General features: G+C 43.4%; 1 protein-coding gene across 1 annotated transcript in view; it reads right to left on the bottom strand.

Moving 5' to 3' along the window:
• Nucleotides 1-27,096, bottom strand: part of adgrv1 (adhesion G protein-coupled receptor V1) — a 152,239-nt gene that overhangs the window by 68,572 nt on the left and 56,571 nt on the right. Inside the window, exons 51-88 of the mRNA XM_030059593.1 lie at nt 26,918-26,998; nt 26,495-26,759; nt 25,642-25,764; nt 25,184-25,406; nt 24,807-25,011; nt 24,491-24,637; nt 24,014-24,269; nt 23,221-23,423; nt 21,952-22,128; nt 21,598-21,780; nt 20,423-20,602; nt 20,055-20,219; nt 19,716-19,836; nt 19,450-19,573; nt 19,198-19,336; nt 18,744-18,929; nt 18,319-18,554; nt 17,934-18,082; nt 17,573-17,771; nt 17,119-17,338; nt 16,709-16,948; nt 16,350-16,499; nt 15,626-15,846; nt 14,956-15,235; nt 14,657-14,800; nt 13,691-13,862; nt 13,006-13,147; nt 11,503-12,071; nt 11,098-11,370; nt 9,932-10,049; nt 9,598-9,769; nt 8,641-8,883; nt 6,437-6,844; nt 5,155-5,339; nt 4,631-4,883; nt 2,832-2,971; nt 1,324-1,484; nt 963-1,063 (exon numbers count right to left, since the gene is read on the bottom strand). Coding sequence (XP_029915453.1) covers nt 963-1,063; nt 1,324-1,484; nt 2,832-2,971; nt 4,631-4,883; nt 5,155-5,339; nt 6,437-6,844; nt 8,641-8,883; nt 9,598-9,769; nt 9,932-10,049; nt 11,098-11,370; nt 11,503-12,071; nt 13,006-13,147; nt 13,691-13,862; nt 14,657-14,800; nt 14,956-15,235; nt 15,626-15,846; nt 16,350-16,499; nt 16,709-16,948; nt 17,119-17,338; nt 17,573-17,771; nt 17,934-18,082; nt 18,319-18,554; nt 18,744-18,929; nt 19,198-19,336; nt 19,450-19,573; nt 19,716-19,836; nt 20,055-20,219; nt 20,423-20,602; nt 21,598-21,780; nt 21,952-22,128; nt 23,221-23,423; nt 24,014-24,269; nt 24,491-24,637; nt 24,807-25,011; nt 25,184-25,406; nt 25,642-25,764; nt 26,495-26,759; nt 26,918-26,998 — 7,554 coding nt within the window. The remainder of the gene's footprint in view (nt 1-962; nt 1,064-1,323; nt 1,485-2,831; nt 2,972-4,630; nt 4,884-5,154; nt 5,340-6,436; nt 6,845-8,640; nt 8,884-9,597; nt 9,770-9,931; nt 10,050-11,097; nt 11,371-11,502; nt 12,072-13,005; nt 13,148-13,690; nt 13,863-14,656; nt 14,801-14,955; nt 15,236-15,625; nt 15,847-16,349; nt 16,500-16,708; nt 16,949-17,118; nt 17,339-17,572; nt 17,772-17,933; nt 18,083-18,318; nt 18,555-18,743; nt 18,930-19,197; nt 19,337-19,449; nt 19,574-19,715; nt 19,837-20,054; nt 20,220-20,422; nt 20,603-21,597; nt 21,781-21,951; nt 22,129-23,220; nt 23,424-24,013; nt 24,270-24,490; nt 24,638-24,806; nt 25,012-25,183; nt 25,407-25,641; nt 25,765-26,494; nt 26,760-26,917; nt 26,999-27,096) is intronic.

Below are 27,096 nucleotides of genomic sequence, written 5' to 3'. Positions count from 1 at the left end.
ACACAAGAATGCATTTTCTAAACTATATCTCACAATCTGAGACACGTGCACATCCAAGACAGAAGGCCTTAACGTACAGTATCAACAAGGAGACGAACAGGACGGAATTTTCCATCCAAAACCCTTTTAGGTTCAGGGGCTCGGCTGGGGCCATAAACAGGTTGAGCCCGAGGTGGTTAGCCCCCAACGACAGTCTGCTTTAGTAGGGGCTCGTGTTTGTCAACCAATGAGAGTGGGGACCAGTGGAAAATTACCAGTCCCGCACTCACGTACACACACACACGCACACACACTCACAGGTCGGAATCAGCTGAGAGACTGAGCTCCTTGACGGTAACTCCCCTCCAGCCGCATATCTATCTCGCTCACCGCTTACATGACAGCTTGCGTTTTTATTGGGCTCGGGTGCGGGGGGCATGGTTCTGTTGTCAGGACACGCCAGCCCGCAAAGGACGCAGCCGTCGCATTTGTTGATGATGTGTGTGTTCAGCTCTGTGCACATTTCTAAGAAAATAACGCTGACATTTCTAGCGGCTGGTCAGGGGTGTGTTAGCGTGTGCATGTGTTGTGCACATTCATGTGGAAATTTATGTAAAGGTGTACATGTATATTGTATGTGTGAGCTGCATTATACAAAGCATGTATGATTCTGTTAATGTATGTGAGCTACTGACCCAAAGAAATTGATCTGCAGAGAGATGTATGCCTCTATAACTACTTGCAAAGGTTCCCTATCCATCTACATTTAAGGCCATTATTATACTGCTTGAGAGAGTCAGTGGATGGAAGATGAAAATGCCAAAGAAACAAATGGTGTTTTTCTAAAAATGAAAGCCAGGGGCCGGTGTGGGAGTATGAAGCCCTCAGCCTGAATCATAAACAGTGCACTGTGGGTGTTGGAGCTCACTGTGGCCCATACAGTGAACCACTACAGTGCTGCACAGAGGGCAGATGTGTATTACCTGGGTCCCAAGGCAGCCCACCATCATGTGGGTAAGTAGTTTGGCAGCAAACATGGGGAAACGGGAGCACAGCAGGTGGGATATGATGGCCAAGGTAAAGCCTGAGGAGAGGGAAGGAAAACACATTATCGATGGACCTACTATTAATCCTACACAAGTGTTTCATATCAAATCAGCAATGTGCCACTCGAAACGGTGTGGGAGGAATGTGGAAGATCAAACCATTCTGTTACGCCAACTATGAGTCGGCTACGAGACTGAGGAGGAAGAGAGACAAACAGAAGGACAGAGAGGCACGAAGACGGATAGTGGGTAGTAACAAAAACAACACAAGACAAATGCAGAAGATGTTGGTGTGTACCTGAGATGCAAATGAATCCCGAGGCGTAGAAGGCCTCATTGTAGGATGCGAGAGCAGCAATCTCTGCGTGAGCCGAGTAGACAGACAAGTGGGAGCAGGCACACTGCACGTAGTTCCCACTGTCTTCCACAACTCTGCAAAACTGACTGTCTGATAACCAGCTAGAGGAGAGGAGAGAGGAGGGAAAGACAGAGAATGTAAACATAAGGAAAGTAAGGAAAAGGGAAAGACAAGTTAAGACACCATACTGCCAACAAGTGCACCATTACACTGACAAGGTAAACAACAGCAGGGAAATCAGCCTGAGGCATTGTCATATTTGCGTGTGAACACCCAGTTCTGCAGCATTTTGGCTCGTTTGGCTGTTATTGGCTGTCACCTTTACACTTCAAAGACCAGAATATTACAGTCATATTTGTACTGGATTTAATGAGCCTAAACCACGACTTCAGTGAAAATAAGCAGACAGGTATTATGTAAGTGCTCTTAAATAGCAATCAGAGTCGTGTATAACATTCAGGACTGTTTTCGTCTTGACCTGCCAGTAGGAGCACGAAACTCAAACAACATCCTTTTCCTGTCTGTCGGTTTGTTTCCCCCTCCATCTTGTTCTCTCTCTCTTTCTCTCTTTCTCTCTCTCTCTCTCTCTATCAGTCCTCACATCTGTTTTGTTATCTGGGCTACGTCTCCGAGGCAGCTGTTCCTGGCCAAACCAAATCTGCCAAATCTTAGTCTGTAACAGCCTGTTCCTGCCAAGTCCCGTTCCAAGCCCCTGGAATGTCCTCGACAAACCAACAGCGAGGGGGAGGATACTGATCTGAGCAAACTGAACATGCAGATATCGAATAAAATGAGACGAGACTTCACCCAGTGTGACAGAGGGGCCTGACCCTGGCTGAACTTGAACCTTTGCACTTCACTTAGACACTTACTCACGCAATAAGTGTGACGATCACAGAGAGAAGTGAGAATGAAGCAATACGTCCTTATAACATAATCAGATGTTCCTGAATGTCTACCCACATGTATTTAATTAAGAATAATGACTGAAAGAAAAAAGGGAAGAAAAAAAAGAGTGAAAATATTTTTGTCAACTGTACACTGACATAAATAATTGAACCAATAGTACTCTTGATAGCATTCATGGGGAAAGCACTGGAGGTGGTATTATCTAAAAGAGAAGCCTCTAGTACAGTAAGGAGCGTTATAATATCTGAAGTGTCATCCTCTAATTAATTAGCTGTACCTGACTACATATATTGTTATGGGAGGGAGAGTATTTTAAAAGTTCAAAGAGGAACATTGGACAAATAATGGCCCTTGGTTAGGACTGGCTGTTGCATCCCAATAAGTCTTAGTTTTCACAGATGGATTTTTTAGGTAATGAAAAAAGCTCTGGAAAAAAAAAAAAAAAAAAAAAAAAAAAAAAAAAACCTCTGAAAATGCCTGATCACAGCATCATCATATAATAATATCAGCAAACAGTGTTCCCTCCTGCGGTGAGTTACCTCTGAACATCCTGGTTCCAGAGAAGGCACAAAGACTGGCCCGGTTTAACCCGCGGGCCGGGGGTGTGGATGCGATACACCACCTCATTCCCATCAGCCAGGGGTCGTGACCCTCTGCCCTGGATGCTCACTGAGAAAACCTTGAGACAAGGAGAGAGAGGTCAACTGCAAAATCTTGTAACGCCTCTTGGAGAGCTTATGTTGGAACAACACTGCCACCTGCTGCTTCTGATCGGTACTTTTCTTTCATGATCCGTAGAATTTCGTGACAAAGTAAGATGGGGTGTCTTTAAATGATACTCCTACTGAGGTGATCAATTATAGATTATAGTATTGGCAGTGCAGAGTCTCTGTTACACTGATGGGGAGAAGCCTGTTTCACTACTCCAACTCTCTATGCAAACTTAAATGTATAAATATTATTGCTCAGTAAATCTGAATACAATTGGACAATCTCTTGCAAGTAGACAGGACACTCCATGTGTTTCGAACCTCCAGATTACCTAACAATGAAAACATATCAATGTGAAATGACCTAAACAACTGCTGTAAGGTGAAGTAACCATGTTCTTTAAAGTCATATTGTTTGAGATTTTACCTTTTTTAAAAGATGATTATTAGGGCTTGTCTGATTACGTCGGTACAGTTGAGAGACAGAAAAGTCACAGCGGACAAAGAGAGGACATGACATGCAGCGGAGGGCTCAGGCAGGAACTGAACCACTGTGACAAGGACTAAATGGCACATGATATGCGCTCTGCCAGTTGAGCCACTAAAACATGTTTAAAAAAAAAACAACAGAAAAACACTCTATCACCACTTTGCTGGACTGGAAAACTATGAAGGCAACTTTTTGTTGTGTTTTGCATATTTCAGAGTGGTAATTTTTGTCTGTCAAATTAGGGCTGATGTGGTAATTTCAAGATTTTCTTGTTCTTTCTATTCACTATGAATGCCTCCATGTTGGTATGTTTACAGACATCATAGAACTACATGTTAGGAAACTCATCGTTAAAATAGTCAAAAGTTTCTGACTGGGAGTGATGAGTTGGCGTGTCCTTCAAATTTTACTATTTGAAAGTGGAATTTTCCTGATTCCACTTTCCTGACATGGTTTGAGTCAACTTCGGCTTGTTTGAGAATATTACTGTAGCAGAATTATTTTCAAACGTGTGTGGAGAGTTGAGTAACTGTATCTCAATCTGTGTGTGTGTGTCATCAGATTTGTGAATGTGTAAACGAATCTCTAAATATGTACTGACATTTGTGCATGTGTAAAAGAATCCGCAAATGTGTACTCAGAATCTGTGTGTACGAGCCATTAATATCTAATGCATATTTACACATTTGCCTACACATTCACAGACCTACATACGCATTTACAGGTGTATGCATGTGTTTACGGATTTGGAGATTCTATTAAACATTTACAAACTGACTTGATTTTTGTCATGGTTTTTCCCCAAAGGACAGTATTGAAAGAAGGAAGCGGATGAAGATTGTTGTGCATCTGGCCTGTATTCTGATGGAACTATAAGGTTATCAGCATGTAAGATATCCATTGCTGTTACAACATTTATTATTATTACGTTGGGTAACATTTTCTGCAGGTCCATATGGCATGAGAAGTCGGTTGCTTTTTGCAGAGGCGTGCCTTTTGTACTTGTGGTGGGAGGGTGCAGGGAAGCGGTGGCAATTTGAATCAACACGCACTCTAGAGGCAAAACAACAAGTAGTGTGGGGGAAGTGCTGCATAACATGCCTTTTCATGAAGCGAAACTATTTCACCGCCTCCCTACCTTTCCATTCAGGGCACTGTGTTTATCGCTGTTGAGGAACCAGTGCTCAGTGGTGTACTCGGTCAGGTGAATCTTCTGGCAGGCTGAAGGTGCCGGAGTGCCCGCAGCTGGGGCTGGGACCTCCAGCAAGGTGTCAGGGAGCTGGAAGGTGTCTGTATTTCGGCCCGTGAAAATGTACCCATTGATTTTGGTGGGGTACCAGTGGAAGGCAGAGATGGACATGTACGGGCAAGTATCGAGGATGGTACGCCCTCTGAGGAAACAGCACATGGGTACACCTCAAGAAAAAGCTCAAAGTACATGTGTGGGATGAGTGTAAAAATCTAGCTAACAAAACACAAGACAAAGTGTAGGTGTAGTGGTGTAACAATCACTGTATAGTAACTTTTATAGCTAAGAGCAAAATGCTACAACATTTTCTTAAAATTTCATTGTGTGCACAGCAGAGTATCACACAAATCTCTAAAGATCAAGAACCCAAAAAGACATCTACACATTTCATAACACTCAGCAGGAAGACTGACCTCAGCCTCTTCACCTCACACTGGCTGTCTGTGAGGAGGGAGAAGGCAAATCGCTCGGCCACCTCTGCCAGGTGGCTGAGGCCCCGGGTGTCCTCTCGGCTGGGGTTGGCCAACGCACACAACAGGTCATAGGTCAGCTCTCGGCTGCTCTCCTCCAGAGGGCTCCTCTCTGCCTCTGCAAGTATCTGGCACAGGAGAGAGAGAGACTGTGGGTGAGTGTGTGACGAGAGGAAGGGTGAGTAATAATGATAAGCTTGTGGACCTGCGTGCATGTATGTTCTGTGTGTGTGTCCACGCGTGTGTGAACAAGCAGTGTCGACTTCTCTGTTCCAAGAGTATACTGGCTGCGTAACTACAGCGATGACTACAACTACGATAAATATAACCAATATTTTCCGATTACCGTGTGCCTTCTACAGCGATCATCATTTCTAGCACACACAGACAGCCACCCACTGTAATGGAATAAGAGTAGCAGATAACATTCAGTGATTTACAGGCAGCACAGTCAGTGAAAAAAGTAATCCTGCAACCGCAGTCAGACAACAGTGCCTTGAAAATCTAAGTTTGCTCTCAGTACATTTGTCTGTGACTGATATGTGTGAAGTGTGTGTCTTATGTTTGACCATGCTCTAGAGTAATATTTCTCTCTTCCACCGTTCCTGGCTCTCTCTAACGTTACGCAGCTTTATTTCTTTCATAGTGAATTAATGTGGTTTATCTGTTAACCTCTGTTTCCTTTCATCTTTCCCTCTCTCTCCCTCATCCCATGCTTTCTCGTTCTCCCCAACTACCCTTTCTTTCCTCCTTCATTTGCTCTCTCTGCTCCCACTCTTCCATCCCACTTAAATTACAGAGGGTGTCTGTGCTTGTCTGGAGGCTGCCTGAGCCTGGGGTGCAGACTCGAACATCAGCGGAGTGAGGTTATAGCAGCAGTCTTGAAGAGTGACAACTAAGACCTTTTCAGAGGAGAAAGTGGTTCTTAGATCTGTCAGAGCTGTGTACTCAAGGTGATGTATGCCCTTTAGGGCAGAACTGCCTGGCACGAGCTACTACATCGACCGCCGGGCTTCAAAGGATGACAATTTCAGAAACACAAGACACTAGTAAATGTTTCTTAATTATTGAGTGAAAACAAAAATAAGAACAGTTTGAGGCTTTCTCTGTAAACATAAAATGAAATATTTAAGAAACAAGCAAGAATAACAAGATGAGGAGTTTGGGTATTAATGTGTATTGGTGACATGCGTTTCTCCCACAATCCTCTCTCCAACTCTCTCACCTTCCCAAAAGCTTCAAAGACTGCGGTCATCTGTTCTCGAGTGAGAGCCGTGGGGACTTTATTGATCAGTCCCTGCAGCACCTGGTCCAATATGGTCGGCTCAAGAGGCTGATGGAGTTGGTCCAGCAAGGCCCACACAGCCTGGGCCTGTGCATTTGACACCAGAGTCACATTAGCCAGCCCGAACTCCGGGTGCACCCTGGCCCCACCTGAAGCTCCGTAGAGCTTCACTTGGAAGCGCTTGGGTGTGGGGTTGGAGGAGGCCTTGTCTGGTGTCAGGTTGATCTCCAACAGTGTGCTAGACTGGCCCAATTCAAACATCAACTCGCCCTCGTCTTTATCGAAGTCCTTCCCTGGTTCAGCGGGCCAGATCTTAAAGGGACCGACCAGCTCTGCTTCGGGAAGCCTCTAGATGCAAAAAACAAACAGGGGTGTGAGTTCAGTTGGGGGCATTGGATGAAAAGTAAAAGATCTGAAAGAATGGATGGATGAATGTTTGCCAATATTGTTCTGCAAAATAAATCATCTTGCTAGCATTGTTTGTCTGATTTGAGATATACTTACAAAGTGGAAAGGCACAGTTTGTTGGAAGCACATGAAAGCAGATTCTGTAGCTTGTAAGACCTCCGGCTTATTAATATGTATCAAACAAATATTCTCACAATATGGTTCATTAGGGAGAGATGAAAGCAGGTGGCCTGGCCATGTGTCCCAGTGAGGGTTTGACTCTCGTAAAGTGCACTAGAAATTCTATCCTTTGATCTGTAATATCAAATAGCTCTTTCACCACTTTATATCAGCCCCCGAGACAGATAGCTAAACTATGGATCAAACACACATTTCTAATCATGATCCATTTGAGATGTGGAGAGAAAGGAGGAGGGAAGAGGAGGAGGGAACACTCATCTCTTTGAACTTGATAAGCATCAATAAAAACCATATAACAGCTAATCATCATGACCAGGTCCTGATCTACAATGAGCTCCACAAACATCTTAGCAGTAACACCTGATTTCATTTGGCCTTTTATTATCGGGGGTGGGAAATTAATGCAAGGTTAAAGGACAAACTGTCAGCTTCAAGGCTTTTCAACTTTCAGCTGTATAAAGTGAAGATGAAGTTGGAGAACTACAGCATTTTGATTCAATACACTCCATTTCAAAATTTCTTGAACAATTCTTGAACAATTTTAGATTATATCAAATCAAACAGTTCTTTCTGGAATGTTCAAGTCAAGCATTTATATGGAGTACGAATTTCTGAGGGGAAGAAAACACTAAAACATTTATGTATCACGATCATGCTGCTTAACAGCATGACATAATAAATAATCAAGTTTTTCTAACTGGTTGATGTAATGACGCCGTTATGAAAGCCTCAGATTAGAGCAGTAGGTCTGTGCCTGCTGTAAGTCATGAGGTGACTAAATCAGGTCACACAAAATCAGGTCAGACAGAGGCAGACAAACATGGTTCAGGTGTTAGGATTTCAGCGGTAGAGGTTAAAATCTTATTTGGAACAGTCAACAGATGGAGACACAATTGGCCTAGATTGGAAATTAGATTTTCTGCCATTGGATGTGATAACTTTGAGGCAAAGCCTAAGTGTAAGCAGCAAGTGGATGACTGCCATGCACTAATGTCAAGTCAAACAGCAGCGGTGTGGTACATTATGCAAACCCGCCATGGGTTGGCTTAAGTGAGACCTTTTAAGACTCAACTGACAAAAAAAGTGGAATAAGCACATAATTGATCAGTGAGTCTAGCTGATGAAGAAAGCAATGTAGACTCAACCATCAAACGACATGCTTATTCCACATTTTTGTCAGCTGAGTCTACAGCAGTGGTTCCCAAACCAGTCCTCAAGGCCCCCCTGTACGGCAGGTTTTTGTTCCAGCTCTGCTCTTGCACACCTGACCCAAATAAGGCCCATGCACCTTCGCGCATGCCTTGTTCGGGTAGCACTGTTTCAACCAGTCAGCATGTAGCTTTTAAACAGATCTACAGGATCCTCACTTAAATCAGCTTATGATTTCATATAGTGTACTTTTAAAGATTTATTTAGGAAGTGTGAAATATTGTTTCAGCTTTCACTACATTTGTTTACATGTACATTTCAGGGTGCAGACTATCCATTTATGTGCTGTTGAGTGCCATGTCTGTGTGTGTACTCTTAGTCACTGAATATTTGTGTTTGTTACTCACCATCATGCTGTAGCGCACAGACATGGCTGAAGCCGTGCTTGCCTGTCTGTACACCTGGAGACTCAGCTTTCTGGTCTTCAAGGTGGCAACGGGCAATCTGGAGCCCACAGCGAAGTACACCAAGCCTCGTGGATCATCACTCTCTGCCAGAGTGATGTTAGCAAAACGGGTGGTCTCATTGATGGCAGCACCTACACCGACCTGATAAATCTCCACAAGGAACCACGCCTGGTTCTCTGGTTCCTACATTAACACAGAGGAGGAGTTGGGTAAACCCTAATTTATGGCACTGCACAGATGAAATCAATCAAAACATTTTTCGTCTGCTTGTTTAAAAACTTTCTCTTCTGTCTGAAAAGGAAGGTACAATATTATCTAGTATATCACACCATCTTACCACCATGTAAATCTTTTCTTTTCCTGTTTTGAAATTTGGGAAATTGAGTCTGTGCCATGTGGGCATTCAAGTGCATGTCTGTGGCAAACTGCCTCTAACAGTCGACTCCCACAGCTTCTTATCAGCTCAGGAGGTGGGCAGAAATGCCAGAGGAATGAGAGGACGGTGAAGAACAGAAGAGGAAGATAGAAGTCACAGGGAGAGGGGGAGGAAAGCTTTATCTTGAACAAGTGTCTCCCTGTCCTCCTGTGAGTCTGCTCTAATGACAGTGCCCCTTACTGCAAATAGAGACAGAATCTCAACAAACTCGCACGTTATGCGTGCAGGTGATACAAGATGAAGACGAGGGCCCCTGGCTTTGATGCAAATGTCAGGCCTCCCGCTGAGAAAAAATGAACAATCGGTGCCTTCGACCGCCTTCAGAGTGAGGCCTCTCGCTGGTAGGCTACTGATTAGATTTTATTTGTTTGTTTGCGTGTGTGTGAGAGACTATTTTATATGTTGCCTGTTACATCACCTTCATTATTATTATCTTCTCTCTCTCTCTCCATCCCACTCACCTCATCATCACGGACCTCCACAGTGAGAACACAGATAATCTCTCCTCTCCTACACAGCACAGTGCCTGAAGTCTGCAGCAACTCTCTGGTCAGGTTGACTCCATTGCTGACGACCGCAAGAGCTTCTTTGCTGAACGTAGCTCTCCAGAAAACCTGCACATCCTCAAAGGCTCTAAACAGAGGGAGACAGAGCACATTAAACAACTAGGAACAGTGAAATGTTACATTTTTCACCCTATACCTGAAGACATACACATTTCAATCACAGAATGTATATAAAATCTATTTTTACCACAGTATTCATCATATGCATAATTGAATATAGTTTTATTACCTGTTCTCCTGCCTCTGCAGGTAAAGCAGAGTGGTTCTGTTCTCTGAATCCTCATCCAGAACTTGGCCCACCAGAGAATTGAGACTGAACCCCACAATCCCGTTATGGAAGTCACTCCCTGGCATGAGTAGAGGTCGGAAAAGAGCAAAAGACACATTTAGAGAAAGGAGGAGTAGAAATCTGATTACCCCATAACTGTGCAACCACCTATTCATTGTGTAATCATTACCCATTCATTGTGTAATCAATACACCGAATAATCAAATATCTGTAGGGGGATTTGATTATGTGATAAGTAAGTGCCATGAGGCCCAAAATGGTATTTGGAGAGCAATATCAGGGCAATAGTGACCTAGACTCAAATAAAATTGTATTAGTGAAAGTAGGGCAGAACACTGAATCACTCTGTGAGATAACAAAGTCACGTCCATGGATCCATTTGGCCCCATTTGATTAGGGCAAGGAAGTGATCCAAAGGAGACTGTTGGGATTAATTTGAGGTTCTCATCAGGAGGAGATGAAGTCCGGGGGACATATCAACAGATGAGCATGTAATGCAACTTTCATTAGCTGGCATATACTGTAAAAGAACATAATAATGATGAATGCTCAATAATGAATACTCTTTATCAAGTTATTATTATAACTAAGTTCAGGAACAGGACCACGCCCCGCTGCTTCTCACTAATTCACAACACCTGTGCCTCGTTAACCCAAATCACCTGTGCCTCTCCCAGCCACATACCTGCACGCACATATATAAGCACGCCTAACCTCCACCTCTCCTGTTGTCTCAGTTCTCTCAAACCCCACCCCCCTAAACCCTCAGTAATTCTACTCTCTCCTTCATCATAGGAACCACCGGGGGATGATGAAGCAGAAATTGCTCATCGAGACGTGCCCCCACCCTGAGTCTCCACCCCCGGGTTCCTAGACGCTCCAGCCTCGACTCCTTCATCTCTCCGCACACGTCATCCACCCTCATCCAGCTTCTATCACTCCCCCCGACACTAACATCCATCGTCATTGACCCTCATCTTATCCCTTCCTGAATCTTCTCGTTGATCAAATAAACTATTTAAACTATACACAAATGGCGTGGTCTTAGTTAGTGAACAGTATATACATGACTCTAGAAAATAAGGATTTCTCTCTCTTTATTTTACCAAGGATGATGATTTTGGAAAAGGCCCCAAAGCCCTGCTGGTCAGGACTGTCAGTGATCTGCACCCCTCCCTCGGGGTCGCTGAGGTAGATGAAGAATACTTCCTGTCCCTCTGGCTCAGAGTCGTCCACGATGAGGAGAACCACCTCTGCCTCACTCTGTCCAGCCTGCAGGAACACGACAGTGGACTCCAGCCGGAAGTCTTGCCCCTCCTTTGCCAGGGTCCCGTTAGGCTCCACAGCAAAAGGGAGAAGTGAGCTTGTTGTGCTTCCACCTGGATGAAAATACACAATTAGAAACAAAGACATAAAAATAGCACATCAAAATATATTGTGAATCCAGCATTATCCATCCTCATCATTCATCTGTGTTGAGAAATACAACAAGAGAGAACACAAATACACACCTCCATAGGCCTGGATCCGTACCCTCACAGACCGGGCCAGACTGTCAGACCTGCGGACCGTTAACGTCACTCTTCTCTCCTGATGCGTCTCCTCGTCCCGATCCTCAGCTGTATGAACTAGTCCGGGACCAATACTCAGCACTCCCCCAGTCCGATCACTAGCCAAGATGGTGACTGTGGCAACACTGTGCTGAGGGTTGAGGCGAGGATACGTATTTGCCCAAGGGAAGTCTGGTGTAGCGGTCTGAACATCTGTTAGGTTGACAAAGAAGTACTCATCGGACTCCGAGAGGGGGTCATCCAATATCGAAAGGGATATTGAGGCGTTTGTTTGCAGCGGGGAGTGAAAGACCAAAAAGCCATTGGGTACGGCCACAAAGTCTTCTCCCGCTGCTGCAGTGCCCGGTGTGGTCTCAAAGGAGAGGCGTGTGCGGTTGCTACGGGAACCATAGAGTCGCTGAACGTAGAGTGTTATAGTCTGGATGTCCTCTTCGATGACCAGCTGGCGGGAGTCGCGGGAAAACTGGTAGACCCCCAGTGGCTCCACTTCCGCCACAGTGAAACCTGACCTGCACCGGTAGATGGACACCAGAGTAAGGCTGAATTTTGATATGACTGAAAACCGCAAGGATTTAGCCTACATTTCATTATTTAATCATGTTGATGGTAACATTTGTAGTGAATCATTCCTGTTGTTCTCTCCTTTTGTATTCTGTAAAAATCAACTTATTAACAGTGATTTCGCTCCCAATGGCGGACCTCCACTCTGGTGAGGATTGTGTGGCCTTGCCTAGGCATGAGATAACTCGAAAAGCTGAATTATTCCATTTGCTCTCCCAAGGATATTAAAAGGATCTACTTTGTGAAAAGGCTCTAAAACAGAAATGCCTACCCCTGTTTTTGGTTAGATGTCTATGAAGGCTCATATTGCAATGTGCTCAAAATAATGTCAGATCTTCAATACAGACACATGGGACCTTTGAGAATCTGTTTTCTGCTCTGATGTATATTTCTTGTTTTGTGTGCATCTGTGATGCTATACTGCACTGATTCACATGAATCAGTTTCATCACCTTTTTAACAGGGTGTTCTTAGTCATGTTTGATACTATCATACATAGAAAATTGCTTTGAGTGCAGTGCTGTTAAAAATATAACTGTATTGTGACTAACTCAGTTGTACTATGTAGATCTGGGAACAGATCTAATATTTTTTTTGCACATGTAATGGGCTCTTTCCCACTGTAACCCCAGACTTGTGTGGCTTTAAATCCAAACGAATCCAAACAATTTGTTGAAAATAATATCCTCTTAAGCAGTGAGAAGTATGTTAGCCCACAGGTGCAGATGTGTCTGTACCTGTGCATTATTGTATACTGATGCCTGACTTGAATTTTTCTCTCGATGCCTCAGGAGCGAACTCAGCCATCTAATTATGATATCACTTAAGTATGTAGCCAGTTTTAACAATGGTCACAGAATGACATGGCTGTCAAACCTTTACCTGAGTGTTACAATGCTGGCAGCAGTGGTGCTGGAGGAGGCAGTGGTGAGGTGAATGGCATAGGTTGCCACCTCTGACACAACAGGATCAGCCATCAGAGAGACAGTTTTACTCCTCTCTCCGTGGGCCAGGGTCACTGAGCCTGAGAAGGACAAAAAAAAAACAAAAAAAAACACACACACACTTTGAGATGCAATTTCATCATGCTGTTGTGTCAGATTGCAGGTGATCAGTCTAAAGAAAGGATTGGTATAATGCCAACCAGCGATACTATGGTGAAAATGGTACCTATATTTATGTTTAATAAAAAAGAAAGGTATGCATTACGAAACATTGCCATGTTGAAAAGTTATTTAATGAAGTGAAGTAATTTGCCTAATTCTGACTTATCTCAAGACAAACAAAAATCTATTGGAAATCAGTGAAATTATCTCACTCTATTGTTTGTTTGTTTTTATTAAACCATTCTTTACCCAGGCAAGTCAATTGAGAACAGATTCTCCTTTACAACCGAAAGCCTGGCCAAGAGCCAAAGCACAGCAAAGGTTATAAAATAAAAACAAAAGACTAAAAAGACAACATAGATGTTGTAACAAAGTAACTGGCAGAATCCTTTGCTTGTTTTGAGACAATTAAGATTTTTTTCAGCCTTTCTCTGAGCTGATTCTTTCTCTGGGTGTCTTACCTGAGCTGGGGATGACAGGTCCCAGACTGAACCCAGGGGGCACTAGTCCTGGAGGGTACCCAGCTCTCCATTCCACCCTGATGTCCCCAAACAGCCCTGAACGGGTCACTTCCGCCTCACAGATGCCTTTCTCTAAATCAGACACCTGCAAAGCCAGGGAGGCAAAGCCAACCTGCACACCACAGGACAGTTTGTAAATCCGTTAGATTTTTACACTCATTAAACCAGAGGGCTGACTGTTCACAGGACAGACTGGCCACTAATTCAGTTACATACAGTTGAGGGCAAAGTGACAGAAAGCTCAGAGAAAATAGGGAAAGATACAGTGCAGCGGATCCACATTTGCTCTCTGGCCAAGTAGTAATGAAATAACGTGATAGTACTATTCCTGTAGGGGAATTATTTACTGGTTCCACAGCATGGAGGTTGAAGTGCAGACTCAGCTACAGAATAACAACTCTGCATGAGAGCTGGTAGGGGTTTCAGAGTCTTGCTCAAGGACACTTCAGCAGGGCTGATGCTTGGGGTCATAGGAGCTTTGATACCTACTCCCCCAGCTGAAAGTGAGGCACTCAGACCTCTAGATGCGTATGTTATCCCAGACATCATTGAGAGCTATTGATCTAACATTTCCTACCCATAACAGGAATTTTCAGCACAGATGAAACAAATATGGGATTCACAGTTGTGTTGCTCATTCAGGACGCTAAAGAAATATTTTCCTAAAATAGAGACATGACATGTCTCCAGCAGGAATATGCTGCAACTTGAGGATGGCTTGGTGAGCAGCAATAAAACTTCAGCTGAAGCCCTTGTGACAGCAGAAAGAATCCACCCTGTGCAAATATCCCTGAGTAAGGCACCAAGAGCTCCCCTTTGGACATCAATAATATATTACCAAAAAAAAAAAAAAATCCAACAAAAAAAAACAAAACAAAAACAAAAAGGCAAACAACTTCATATCACCTCAGAGCTTGCAGCCTCCTCTGGCACGGTCACCATAGCAACACTGGCATCCAGAAGGAGGCGAGGCAGGGGGCCGAGGAGAGGACTGACCAGCTTAACATCAGTCAGCTCTGCTGTGAAGCTCTCACCCACAGACAAAAACACCTTAAGAAAAGGAGGAAAATAATGAAGTGACCTAAATGTATTAAGATGTGCATAACAATAACATAAAATAAGATCTGTAGAACAGTGTTTGGCACTTGCTGAAATCTGTTGAACATATATGATGTCTTTGCATGGGCATCTTTAAGCCTCCTCACCTGGCTGCTAATGGTCACAGTAACAGTGGTGAAGGGCTCTCCCTCTCTCAAAAACACCCTTCCTTCAGCTTCTTCTCCAAGGATCTCCTCAATGCCCATCGCTCCATCTATCCCTCCAGTGATCCTGTAGCCCACGCTAGCATTTCCAAAGAGCCCAGCTAACCGTGTCACGTTCAGAACCAGAACTCTGCTGACCTCCAACCCCTCACCCACCACTGTTATAGACTGGTGTTCAGGGTTCAGGGTGAACACACCGTGGGGCTCGTCGTTGGCACGCACCCTGAGAGGGACAGAGGGAGAGTAACTCCAGGTTGGTTAGATCAGTGATTTTCAACTTAGACTCCCCTAGGGGGTGGCTGTGAAATGAGCTATGATTTTCATAGAGGTTTGCATAGTTTTTCAACGTTACTTAAAAGTTATTACAATTATTAAATTATCATAAATTATAAAGTTATTTAATTATTTATATAGCTCAGCCTCCAGGTTCTTTTAATAAATGATGAAGTATAGAAATGGGAAGAGAAGCTTGTTTTGAGGGAAGCATAGCTAGATTTGGTCATTCTAATACATCTAATAAACACAAAAAATTATACACAAATCTGCAACATTGTACCACAGTAGATGAAAGCCTTGACGGTCCACTGAATACAACAGTGCCATAACAACAAACCTGATGCGGGTGCTGGTGCGATTTGGATTGGCATCCAGAGTGGCACCACCCTCCACAGCTGTGAGTTGGACAACGTAAAGCTCCTCCACCTCTGGCACCGTGTCGGGCATCAAGCTGAGGACAACTTCTGCTTCCCTCTGGCCTTCCAGGATCAGAGCGGAGCCAGCCGAGGCTAGGAAGTCGCCTACCAGATCTGAGATGCTCTGGATCTGCCAGTGGACCTGAGGCGGGGCAGAGTAGACAGATTTATACAACCTCCTTGTATTGTGTATGCTATTTTTCAGCAATCAAGGTATGTCAGAGTGGGCATAATGCTGCATTCAATTCCAATTGGAACTCATCAAAAACAAGCTCCAACTTCCGTAACAATGAACTGAGCGATTCTCCAACTCAGAATTACATAGAAGTTTGAAATTCTGGCATTTCTTCAGGCATTACTTCTCCAATTTCAATTGTGGAAAACAAATCACAATCTCTAGTTTACCATACAATTTGAATCAATACGAAGGAGGATTTGTTTACTACATAGGCAAATATGGCTGCACACAGGATTTCCAATGGTAGAAAATGAGACTTTCCCCGTCTCGGCATCCATTTCTCCCAAGTTGAGGTCATGAACAGAATGTGGTTGTAGATCAGAAATTTTTCAGACAGAAATTCTAAGCTTAGAGTTCAAATGAACACAGCACAAAAAGTACACATGGTATGTTTCATGAAATCTTACCGTGATATTACCCATGACACCCTCTCGTCGCGTAATTAACAGAGAGATGTTGAGAGGTCCATCTGTTTCTGTGGGTTCACTGAAGATGCGTTCTCTAAGAGCATCCTCGGAAAACTGCACTATACCATTAGGGTCACCAAACTTCTCAATCTGGCAAAGAGAAGCACATGGGTTAATGGCATAGATTAGCCTGTTGGCTGCAGTATATAGGCTATGCATGTAGGCTAGCATTTGTGTTCTTCAGCAAAAAGCGCTTTGGAACCTAAAAATAACTGTGGTAACCTGTGGTCACCCTTCACACCATCAGTTTGATGACAGTGAAACTGAGCTTGAAGTCATGACTAGGGATCAGAAAGTACCTTGATTGTGATGGAGCCTGCCTGAGGGTCAATATCCATTTCCCCAGAAAGGATGCTGAGTTCTACAATAAATGTCTCCTCCACCTCCACTTCCCCATGGGGGAGAATCCGGAGCTCAATCACGTGCATGACCTCCTCTTTATCTCTGAAAAAGAAGGAGCCGTTCACAGGTTCTCGAATGTCCGTGTTGAGTGGAGGAAGGACTTCTCTGCTGTTGGGACCAAGGATGTTCCAAGCAACCTGTAGAAAAGTAAGACCACTCTGGATTATCTGATGTCAACCATAAAAATGGGACCAGAAATTAACTGTCTTTAAAAGTAATGAGAATTTTTTAAGTCTAACAGGTGAAGAGATGCCTGAATTCAAGTGATGTGATGTCCCAATACCAGGAAATTGTTCCTCAATCTCACCATTGCATTACCCAGTGAGCCTCCCACTCTCTCCAGGACGAGGGTGACTTTGAGGGTGGAGTCAGGGTTCACCAAAGTGATTAGGCTCTCATTAAGGAAACGCACCATCCCGCTAGGAGAATCGCTCTTGGCGATGGTTACCCTGGCAATTCGGTGAGAACCCAAGACTGCCCCCCCGGTAGTTCCTATCAGCTGGATCTCGAACATCTCCTCGTATTCACTGAAATGGAAAGAAAATAATCAATTTGACTGTCACGCTTGAATTAAAGCTTATACCAATCATGTGCATGTCCCATTTTCATGCTTTTGTCTACAGATGCACACTAAAACCCAGTCCTAGGCTAAAAGTTTCCCACGAAGACATACATCAATGTTACTACTACAATAAAAACAAAATATACACCTTTAGTCTGGACCTGTTAGCTCTATCTTCCTTTAGCCTTAATCCTCTCACCTGTCCACGTCATCTATAACAGTGATGTTGATGTGGCTGATATTCTGGCCATGGCTGAACACCACTGAGGCATTAGACAAGATGTAGTCCAAGTCAGGGGTCGCAGTCAGGCCTCTAGAGATGAACTGAGCTGAGACCAGTCCATATGAACCTACTTTCCTCACCACAGGGATCAACAACATGCCAACTCCCTCATCAACTGCAAGAGAGATATAAAGTAAATTAGCATTCTGATAAGTAGCAACAAAGAGTATCATAAGCATTATGTGTTCATGGTAGTCATTGTAGTGTCTTGCTTGTAAATTTGACATAGTACATAATTCAACTGCAGCTTCAGTGCCAGTGTGTGTTTTACTCTCACCTGTTATGTTGACAAAGTCCTGGTCAAACTCAAGAATACCCTCAATGTTGTCGTTCTTCAGGATGACCACTGCAATAGAGGAAATGTTGCCTATAGCTGGAGGCTGATCCAGCTGGAGGCCTGACTCTCTTACTGTGTAGTCCACATCACTGACCACCAGAGGGAGACACAGAACATGCAGTCACTCACAGATGCCTTTAATCTCTCAAACATAGGGTATACTATTCCAACTAAATTGTGCTGAATTTGTTTCAGCCCAGTTTAGAAAGCTTTGCAACAAAGTCCATAGTCCATATGCCTCCCAGTCTCATGTGCAATTGTTTTTTTCTGATGAAGCTGTAGAAATGTATCATTCATATGTCATTACTCAATTAAATTGCTCTACCTCACGTTGAATAGTTCCACTTCAGTGATGTTGAGGTATAACACCTCAGGCCCCTCTGGAAGATCATCATCATGGATACGCAGCATGACTTGTCGTGCGATCTGGCCTGGAGTGAAGAGTAATCGTCCTGAAGCTGGGGAGAAGTCCACCCCGCTGACTGCTGTGCTGCCCGATGTCTGATAGGTCACCCATACAGTACCCAGAGTGCCCAAAGAGCGGATCACCGTCACATTGACCTAGGGAGAGGAAATTAAAACATTTAGCTGTAGGTTTATGAGAACACCAACTCAGTTCTGAACTACAGAGTCGCTGTGGACACACAAGTGGATCTGTCAATATGAATCTGAATCTGTCAGCAAAGAACTCAGTCATCTCAATCATGTCGCAGTTACACACTAACATTTATCTCATTTTGATGACCTCACCATTCCCTCTTTCTCGGTCACCCTGAGCAGGTGCTGTGTGAAGGAAAACAAGCCGTGGGGGCTGTCGCTGGCTGCCATGGTAATTCTTGCATGTCTGGCTAAGGGGCTGATGTCCAACCCTGCAGTGGCAGACGTCAGGGTAAGCTGATACACCTGGCGCTCCTCTGGAATATCATCATCAAGGGCCTGGCACAATGATAATTGACAGAGATGTTTTTATGGAAAGGTATATGAAAAGGTATAAATTCACAGAAAGGCATATGGCTTTCATACAACTGATTTGAAAGTTAAACAGGGTAAAGTATTAAGTTTAAGCAGCGCTGAAAAAGACACATTCATTTGGTTATTTCTCATGTTAAATGTTACACGTAAATCCAAATTTAAAACAGATTTTTCAGTGAACTGTACAACATTGTTTAGCGCAGATGGTACACTGTGCTAGCAGAATGAGTACCTTAAGGATAATTGTGGCAACAGACTGTCTGTCTCTCATAGTCACAATGCCAGAAATCTCCTCAAACTCAGAAACCACAGCTGGAGTGATGTTCCAATAGACCTGGATCTCCCCAAAAACACCTGGCCCTCGAACCAGACTGTTAGACATACACACAAACACAAATTAAACAGACCACCTGAATCGTGAAACCGAAAACTCTCTTTGAAAAATAAAAATGTCTTCTTTGATCAATTATTTATTTTTTTTCACCTGACAACAGCAGTCCCATTGTAATCTCCTTGAGGTTCACCAATCAAGATGTTCTTGGAGGACTCTGCTATCCCAACGATCCCCAGGGCAGCCGTGTCTCCCATGATAGTGATGGTGGCCACACCTGGAGGACGGCAACACAGGAGACACCAGGAACTTGGATTTTATGAATGCATCCACAAAGGATAATTGCTGAAAACATGCTTGTTTTGGGACTCTTCATCAACTAATTGTGTGTCTTTTATTAGGATTTCATAAATATTGACCATTTAAGGGGTCGATGACGACACCACTCTCATCAGGAAATAGCCGGACAGAGAAGCTCTCATCTCCCTCCAGCACAGAGTCGGCGAGAGCTCTTACCACAAACGTCTTCTTAGACTCAGTCTGTAAAGTTGGGAAAGCACAGAAAATATAGAATATAAAATTCTCCTTATTTCCTTAGTTGTTATCCTTCATCAATTGAAAGAAACATATGAAACAAGATGTAATAAATTGATTTTCTTCATTTTTACATTTGCCCGTCTACCAACATGAAAACATGAAAACTACTACTAACTATCACAAGACTATCTTGTGAGATGTTTTATTTTTTGTGTAGGTACCTCAGTGAAGACTAAGGTTCCTCTGAGGGGTAAGAGGTCATTTCTGGCCTCGTTATCTAGTTGCCACACCAATGTCACTGCCCCCTCGCCTCCTGCACTACGCACAACTGCTAGTGTTGCCACGGCAGCGGGGTCATCATCAAACTCTGGCTCACTGACAGTAACCTGGGAGGAGAGAGGATAAGATACATTTTTGTGATGTTAGAACAGCAAATCCTTCCAATGGGGCATGGTTTGTTTTAACTAAGTTTATTATTTCTGTGATCATGTTAGAATGATGGAAACTATTCCAGACTGGCAGACAACAAGTCTGCTGATGGGGGAAAAAAAGTATGATTTATCATGAGTTAGTTTTATTTTACACTCACTTCCAGCTCCTGGAATCCAAATCGCCCCAGAGGTGAGTCGTTAGGTGGAATACTGATGGTTACAGATGTCACCTCTCCTAGCTGGGCTCCACCAATCACACGCAGTAAAGTCACTGTGAAGGTCTCTGCAGTCTCCACCTCTTTATCATCCGTGATGGTTATGTCAATTGTGGCTTCTCTCTGAGAAGAAGAGTGAGGAAATACAAGATACACATCAGTTTCCAAGATAATACAAACTACTGTGGTTTGGACAGCCTGCACCTAACAAGCTGTTAGCAATAACCTCTGGACAGCCTCGTGTCTTGGCTTAGTGTGATACTTTGGACATCTCATCATTTCAAACTAGGGATGCATCAATCCCAATACCTGAATTGGGTACTGGTCCAATATTGTACTTATGCTGTAGTATTCTTACTTGTAAAAATTCACTGATAAACCACAATATCAGCATGATATAACGACAGACGCTGAAGGGGCATCTAAAAATCAACATACCACAGAGTATAGTGGATTTAATAATGCCAGCAGTAAAAAACTGCAGCAACCAACACCTGCACAAACACTACAGAAGTGGAAAAAAAATGTTTAGACACAACCAATAATATCCAGCTGCAGACCATCTTTGTGGCTAAGCACAGAAATGAATCTCATCCAAACAGAGAGAGGTGCAGGGAGAGACAGGATGCAGGGCTGTTTGACAAGGATACAGCTAGGCACGCACCTTGGAGAGAGCTCAATCTCTCGTGCTGACAAATCACTCCAGTGCAGGCCATTTAATGTGTGGTTCCCTCTGACACAAATGTTGCAACCCTTGATGACTATTCCATGTTTTGTTTCAGTGAATGTCAGTGCCGGTTTTTGGTCTGTTACTGGAACAGTGATAGTGACATGCTGTATTCAATAATAGCTTTATAATTTGTCTGCTGAAACTCAGGGAGAGTAACAGATGGCACTGAAGCGTCATGATGATTTCATGTTGTTTTTTTTTTTCACTCTGGAAGTTCTCAGAGAGAGTGTCCTATTGTCTAAGATTTTGTTAAATCATAGGAGCCAACTCATGTTAGTACTCGGTATCAGCGAATACCCTAAAGTGAGAACTCAGTACTCATATTCAGTCTGAAAAAAAAAATGTATTGTGCATCCCTATTTCAAACTATGATAGTTTATCCATTTACCTGCCCATCTTCTAGGGTGATATTCCCAGAGGTGGGGCTGAAGTCGTCAAGACTAGCAGTGATTGGCAAAGCCTCCCAGTAGATTACCACTCTTCCTAATGTGCCAGCCAATCGCACCACTGACAGTTGGAAAATGTTGTCTGGTGGTGGCAACTCGTGGGCCAGAACCCTCCCATGGACATCCTGAGAATGGACAATGAGAAATAACAAGGAATGCTTTATTAAGGCTTAAACACAGATTTGTTGTTGATTCAGTCTTTTGGTCATGTTTTTATGTATCAACACATCATCATCTACAGAGCTTGACCATCCAGGTTCAGAGACAAAGAGCTTACCCAGGTAATACGATCTCACCTGAGACACATTGAACTGCAGAAGCCCTCTGGGGTCATCGTTCTCCTGGATGGTGACCTCCGCTACTTCCATACCAGGCCTCTTCACACTGGGCTGGCCTGCTCCAACAGACCCGCCAATCAGCTCAACACCGGTGATGTTTACCAAGAAGCTCTCTGCCAGCTCCGGGATGTCATCCTTAGGGAAACACACATGTACACGTACCTTAAAGGATGCACAAACACACACATGCATGTACAGATGCTCCCCCTCTCTCTCCCTCATACACACATGTTTTTTGAAAGTCCCGAGCTTGGTCACTAAATTTAGTTCTGTGGTTTTAGCTGCAGCTGACTGTGCAAGCAGCAATGGTCTTGGATAAGAAGAGCAGCAACATTTCACAACATTTATACAACCTCTCTCCACGACAGCTGTAATGACGGCTGGCAGTTTCGGAGAAAAAAAAATAGAAACCATGCCCTGTGTCATGTTTTCAAGCGTTCTCCCACTTCTAGTCTAAACACACAACATAATCACCAGTCACATTAGGGGGAGGTTAAAATAGACACCACTGGCCTCTGCAATGTGCCTGAGAGCCTGCAAGGGAAGGAAAGAGCGCAAAGCCATGAAAGAGAAAGACAGAGAGAAAGGAAGGCAGATAGAATCAAGGGCCCAAGATAATTTGGAATAGTGTATGGAAGGATAACAGATCTTTCTGGAGGAAAGGAGGGGGTGGCTAGGATTTCTCACAACACTGTGGACCTACACATGGTGGTATCAGTTTTAGTCCGATGGCTGCAAGGCTGATTAGAGAGAGGAATTACATTGTGGGCAGAAAAAAGCAGCAGTCTGTTCAACAAGTCAGGATGGACTGGAGTGTATGAGGTGTAGGCTGAAGGACTGAAGGAAAAGAGGACAAGACCTATGACTGTGCCAAGGCCAAAAGCTCTAATGTCTCATCTCAAAAGTGATTGGCAAAGCCTCCCAGTAGATTGTTTTACTCTATTCTATGACGTGGTTAACATTTCATTATTTCTTATCTATACATTTAAAGCCACAATAATCAACATTAGCAAAGGAAGATCTAGATGAAGACCACTTAGGCTCCAACATGGAGCATGAATGTAATTTAATGGTTGTGTTTGCTGCCAGCCTCAAATGCTATCAAAGTACACGCACATCCAATGTCTTTGTCAGTTGAGTCTGTGAACCAAAGGCAAACTAACAAACATTTTTAAATTTTATACTGGTATATTAAAACTAACTTTCCATCCTACACATCATCCTTACCGGCAGGATGGTGACAGAGACAAGGACCACAGTTGCACTGTCTATCATGATGACGGTTTCGTCTTTAGAGATGTAGTCTTGTCCTGCTGTGGCCTGATTGGACGGGGGCTGGGACAGAGCCGCCCTGGTCTGGTAATGCACTGCCACCTCACCTGAAGAGCCCTGCTCCCTCACTATGGACAGAGTCACATTGATGGGCATCCCTGGAGGTCAGGGAAAGAGATGGTGTGAGGCAGTGATGAATACCACGGGGTGGAATCACATTTAACCAAAAACTTCACTTCCTTTCTAAATAATGAAAAAATATGTTTCTAGGAAATGTGATGGCACGGAGGATGCCAGTAAGAACCTGAATAAACAAAAATCCCATTTTTACATCAGTAAATGGGCATAAAATAATATTTTGAGAACACCATGGATATGTTATGTTAGACTACTTTGACATCCTGGGCAACTCTCCAAAACACAGATTAAGATAAATCCTAAATTACTTCAAATCCTGGAAGCCCTGTAGATTGCCTTTACTGTAAATCTCAAAGTGTGATTACCGTAATAGCTCTCCAAGAAACCTCATCCAAAAAAAAAAAAAGTATTACTAGTATGTGGCAACCAGCTAAACTGAGAGAGTTTATTTTTCAGGCACACAGAAAGCTTAATCCAGGAATAAGTATTTCTTTGACTGGGTTTGTGATGCTGTGATTCAGACTAAAGCTCTGCATTGTTATACAGTGAAAAACAAATTTACTGACTAATTATCACTGATCATTATTCAGTCAGTAAGTCAGACTCTTACTCTGTGGTTCTTGTATTAATGTAAACTGGGAGTCTAGATGCCACCCTATCACACCGAAAGGTGAACCATTTGGTAGGATGGTGAGGAGGGCCCGAGCTCGCTGAGGGTCAATGACAGCGGCCTGCCTTGGGTCCTCCAGACCCACAGTGGTGACATCCATGAGGGCAACAGTGACACTCTCCCTCATCTCTGCAACGCCATCTGCTATCACCGCCACAGAGATCGTGGCTAGTGATTGGCCCTCTGAAAACGTTACCTATAATAGGAAATGAAATTAAATGAAATTCCGCTTGCTGATATCATAAGACTAGTATTTGCTTTTGTTAGTCATTAGTTTCATAGGCAGTAGGCTGTGCATGTCAATTTTCTGATTAAAAATGTTCCAGTGTTATTGTTATATATTTTAATTGGCACTACATAGTAAATCATGTCATGACTACACTGAGTGTACAAGATGGCTGGGCAAAGCTGACTCACCACTCCTGAAGTGGGAAAAATGTCTTCCAGACTGCCATTAGCTGCCCAGTGAACAGTCAGCCTGCCAAAAGTCCCCCTTCTCCTCTCCACACTTAGAGAAATTAGGTTGTTCTGCTCCAACTCCTCAATCTCCATGAATAGCGAGCTCTAGAAGGCGACAACGACAGTTTGCTAAAACAGCGGAATGATCTGTAGTAAAATGGTTTACGTGAAATGGTTTACGAATCTTGAGGTTAAACACAGTGGATATAATATGATGACTAATATGGATAAAAGCACAACCTGTCTCATATCAGAAGTCAATATCTCCTCTTACCTGAGCGAAGCCAATGACTCCATGGGCGTCATCGTTGATTGGGATGATAACAGTCACCTGACCACCAAAGCCAATCTCAGCCCCGCCCTTCGGGTTCTTCAGGCTGACCCGGAAGTGCTCCTCTTCCTCAGGGATGTCGTCATCTATGACATTAACTGCTATCTCCAGCTCGCTGTCACCCGGTGCAAAGTGCAACTCGCCATAACTATATGTCAAAAATTAAGTAAAACCCATTAATATGTGGCATCATTCATTTTCTTTCAATCATTTTTTCCTTCAGTGGGATTTTCTTCAATAAATGTAACAGAATGAATAAAACTACTGACATGTGAAAATAAAGGAACAATGATAAACAATGCAACAAAAAACATCCATACCTGGGTATGAAATCAGACTGGTTGGAGATGTAAGTGAATTCATAGATAGTAGAGCTGCTCTCCTCAGCAGAGGCCAAAAGGGTCTTGTTGGTGTCGAGGGAGGGGACCAACAGAGACAGAAAGCTGATGGCTGGGGGGGCCTTCAGGATCATGGAGAACAGATGGACATCAGACCTCCAGGAGTAGAGTGATGAGTCGTTTCTGCCAGCAAGCAGGACATAGGCTAGAAGAGAGAGAGAAGACAAAGAGAGCTGGAGAAAACTGGAGCTGGAATAAACTTTTCAAGTGCTTATTCTTTTATGAGCAAGTAGGGACAAGTACATCAATGCAAATTATCATATATATAGTCGCACAAGTGTAAAGGATCTGATTAGGACAAATGCCAGAAATATTTGGATTACAGTCAGAAATGGTATCTTTACAGGTAAAAACAAACCAGTTTTTGACATTGTACTCACTGATTCCTGAAGGAAGGGTGAAGTGATGGACTGAGGTGAGGTCTGGGTGATGAATGGACTGAATATTCTGCGGTGAAAACTCCTCTGAACCCCACAATAACACCTCACAGGATGACGAAGGACCTGAGGAGACACAAGCACCATACACACACATACACACACACACACATACAGACGTTTCATACAAGATTTCGTTTTTTTTTTTTTTTTCCTGAACAACAGAATGGCATGTTTATGTGAAGTAAGGACTGGTCTGTCTGACACACCCAACAAGACAAATTACAACTTCCAAGTCCCTCTGTGGTTCTGCTCTCCTTCACATGCAGGCCTTTCCAGTAAACCCACAACAGGTTTCAACTGGGGAAACTTGCAACCTCTGCAGGCTCCACAATATTATGTATCATCAAAATATACGGCACATAATCAAAGTATATGATCCAGTATCCATACTGACTTTTGTCATCTTGGTCGGGCCTACAGAGGCAGACTGTTTTGTCTGCCAGTAGGACATATTCTATCTCTGTGCCTTTTAAAATATCACCAGTTTGTGTGCATTATCCCAACCACTATGTCACTTCCGCACAATCCACTACAAAGTACACTGAAAATACACAAACAGAAAATAGCTTTGGGTTATTTAAAAAAAACAAAAAAACAAAAACAAAAACAAGAAATACCGCTATCCCCTTAACATAATTTAGGTACACGGATCTGTTATCCTTCCATACACAAGTTCATATATTTTAGTTTCTACTATTTCAATTTTTAAACACTATAATGTTGGCTTGGAGTAGCCTAAAATAATAATACTGATATCATTAATGTGATGTGAGGTGAAAGCAGGAGAGGTCACCTTCAATTACAACCAACAGGAGAATGTCTCCCGCTACTGTGTGGACCGCCTCGATTTGGCTGACTCTGCCGGCGAGTGGGAGGGGCTGCGGATTCTGAAATTTTCTATTGGTCCACTGAAGCAGGAAACAGCTGTCAGTCTGTCTGTCTATGCAGGCTACTAGGTAGTGAGTATCCCTACGAATGAATGGGGACACACTGAGGATATTTTGCTGGAGGTCAAGGGTCTGGAAGAGAGCGAACCAGCCTCCAACCCTGATGAAAACCTGCAGAATGAAAACGAAAACAAAAGCACAGCTTAGATCCGGCTTTAAATGACTCTAGCAAGTGTTTCAAATATGTCCCGATCATTAAAAACTTTAACGTGTGCATGGTCATAAGAGTCCAGGTCTGAAGTAAAAATGCCATGCACTGTCAGTCTCACCTGGCTTGATGCTATCAGGTAGTCTCTCTTTTCAATGGAGAAGTGTTTCACATCAAGAGCTTCGATACCTAGGGTTTGCACCTAAAAAGTTGAAATTGCACCAAATCATATGAAAGAAAATATAACACAATATAATTGTCAATGTGAATGTTTTACTGTTATGGACCATGACTGGAATA

This window comes from Myripristis murdjan, chromosome 9 (genome assembly GCF_902150065.1).
Source record: "Myripristis murdjan chromosome 9, fMyrMur1.1, whole genome shotgun sequence".
NCBI classification, from domain to species: Eukaryota; Metazoa; Chordata; class Actinopteri; order Holocentriformes; family Holocentridae; genus Myripristis; species Myripristis murdjan.
This window is presented reverse-complemented; position numbering and strand designations above follow the sequence as displayed.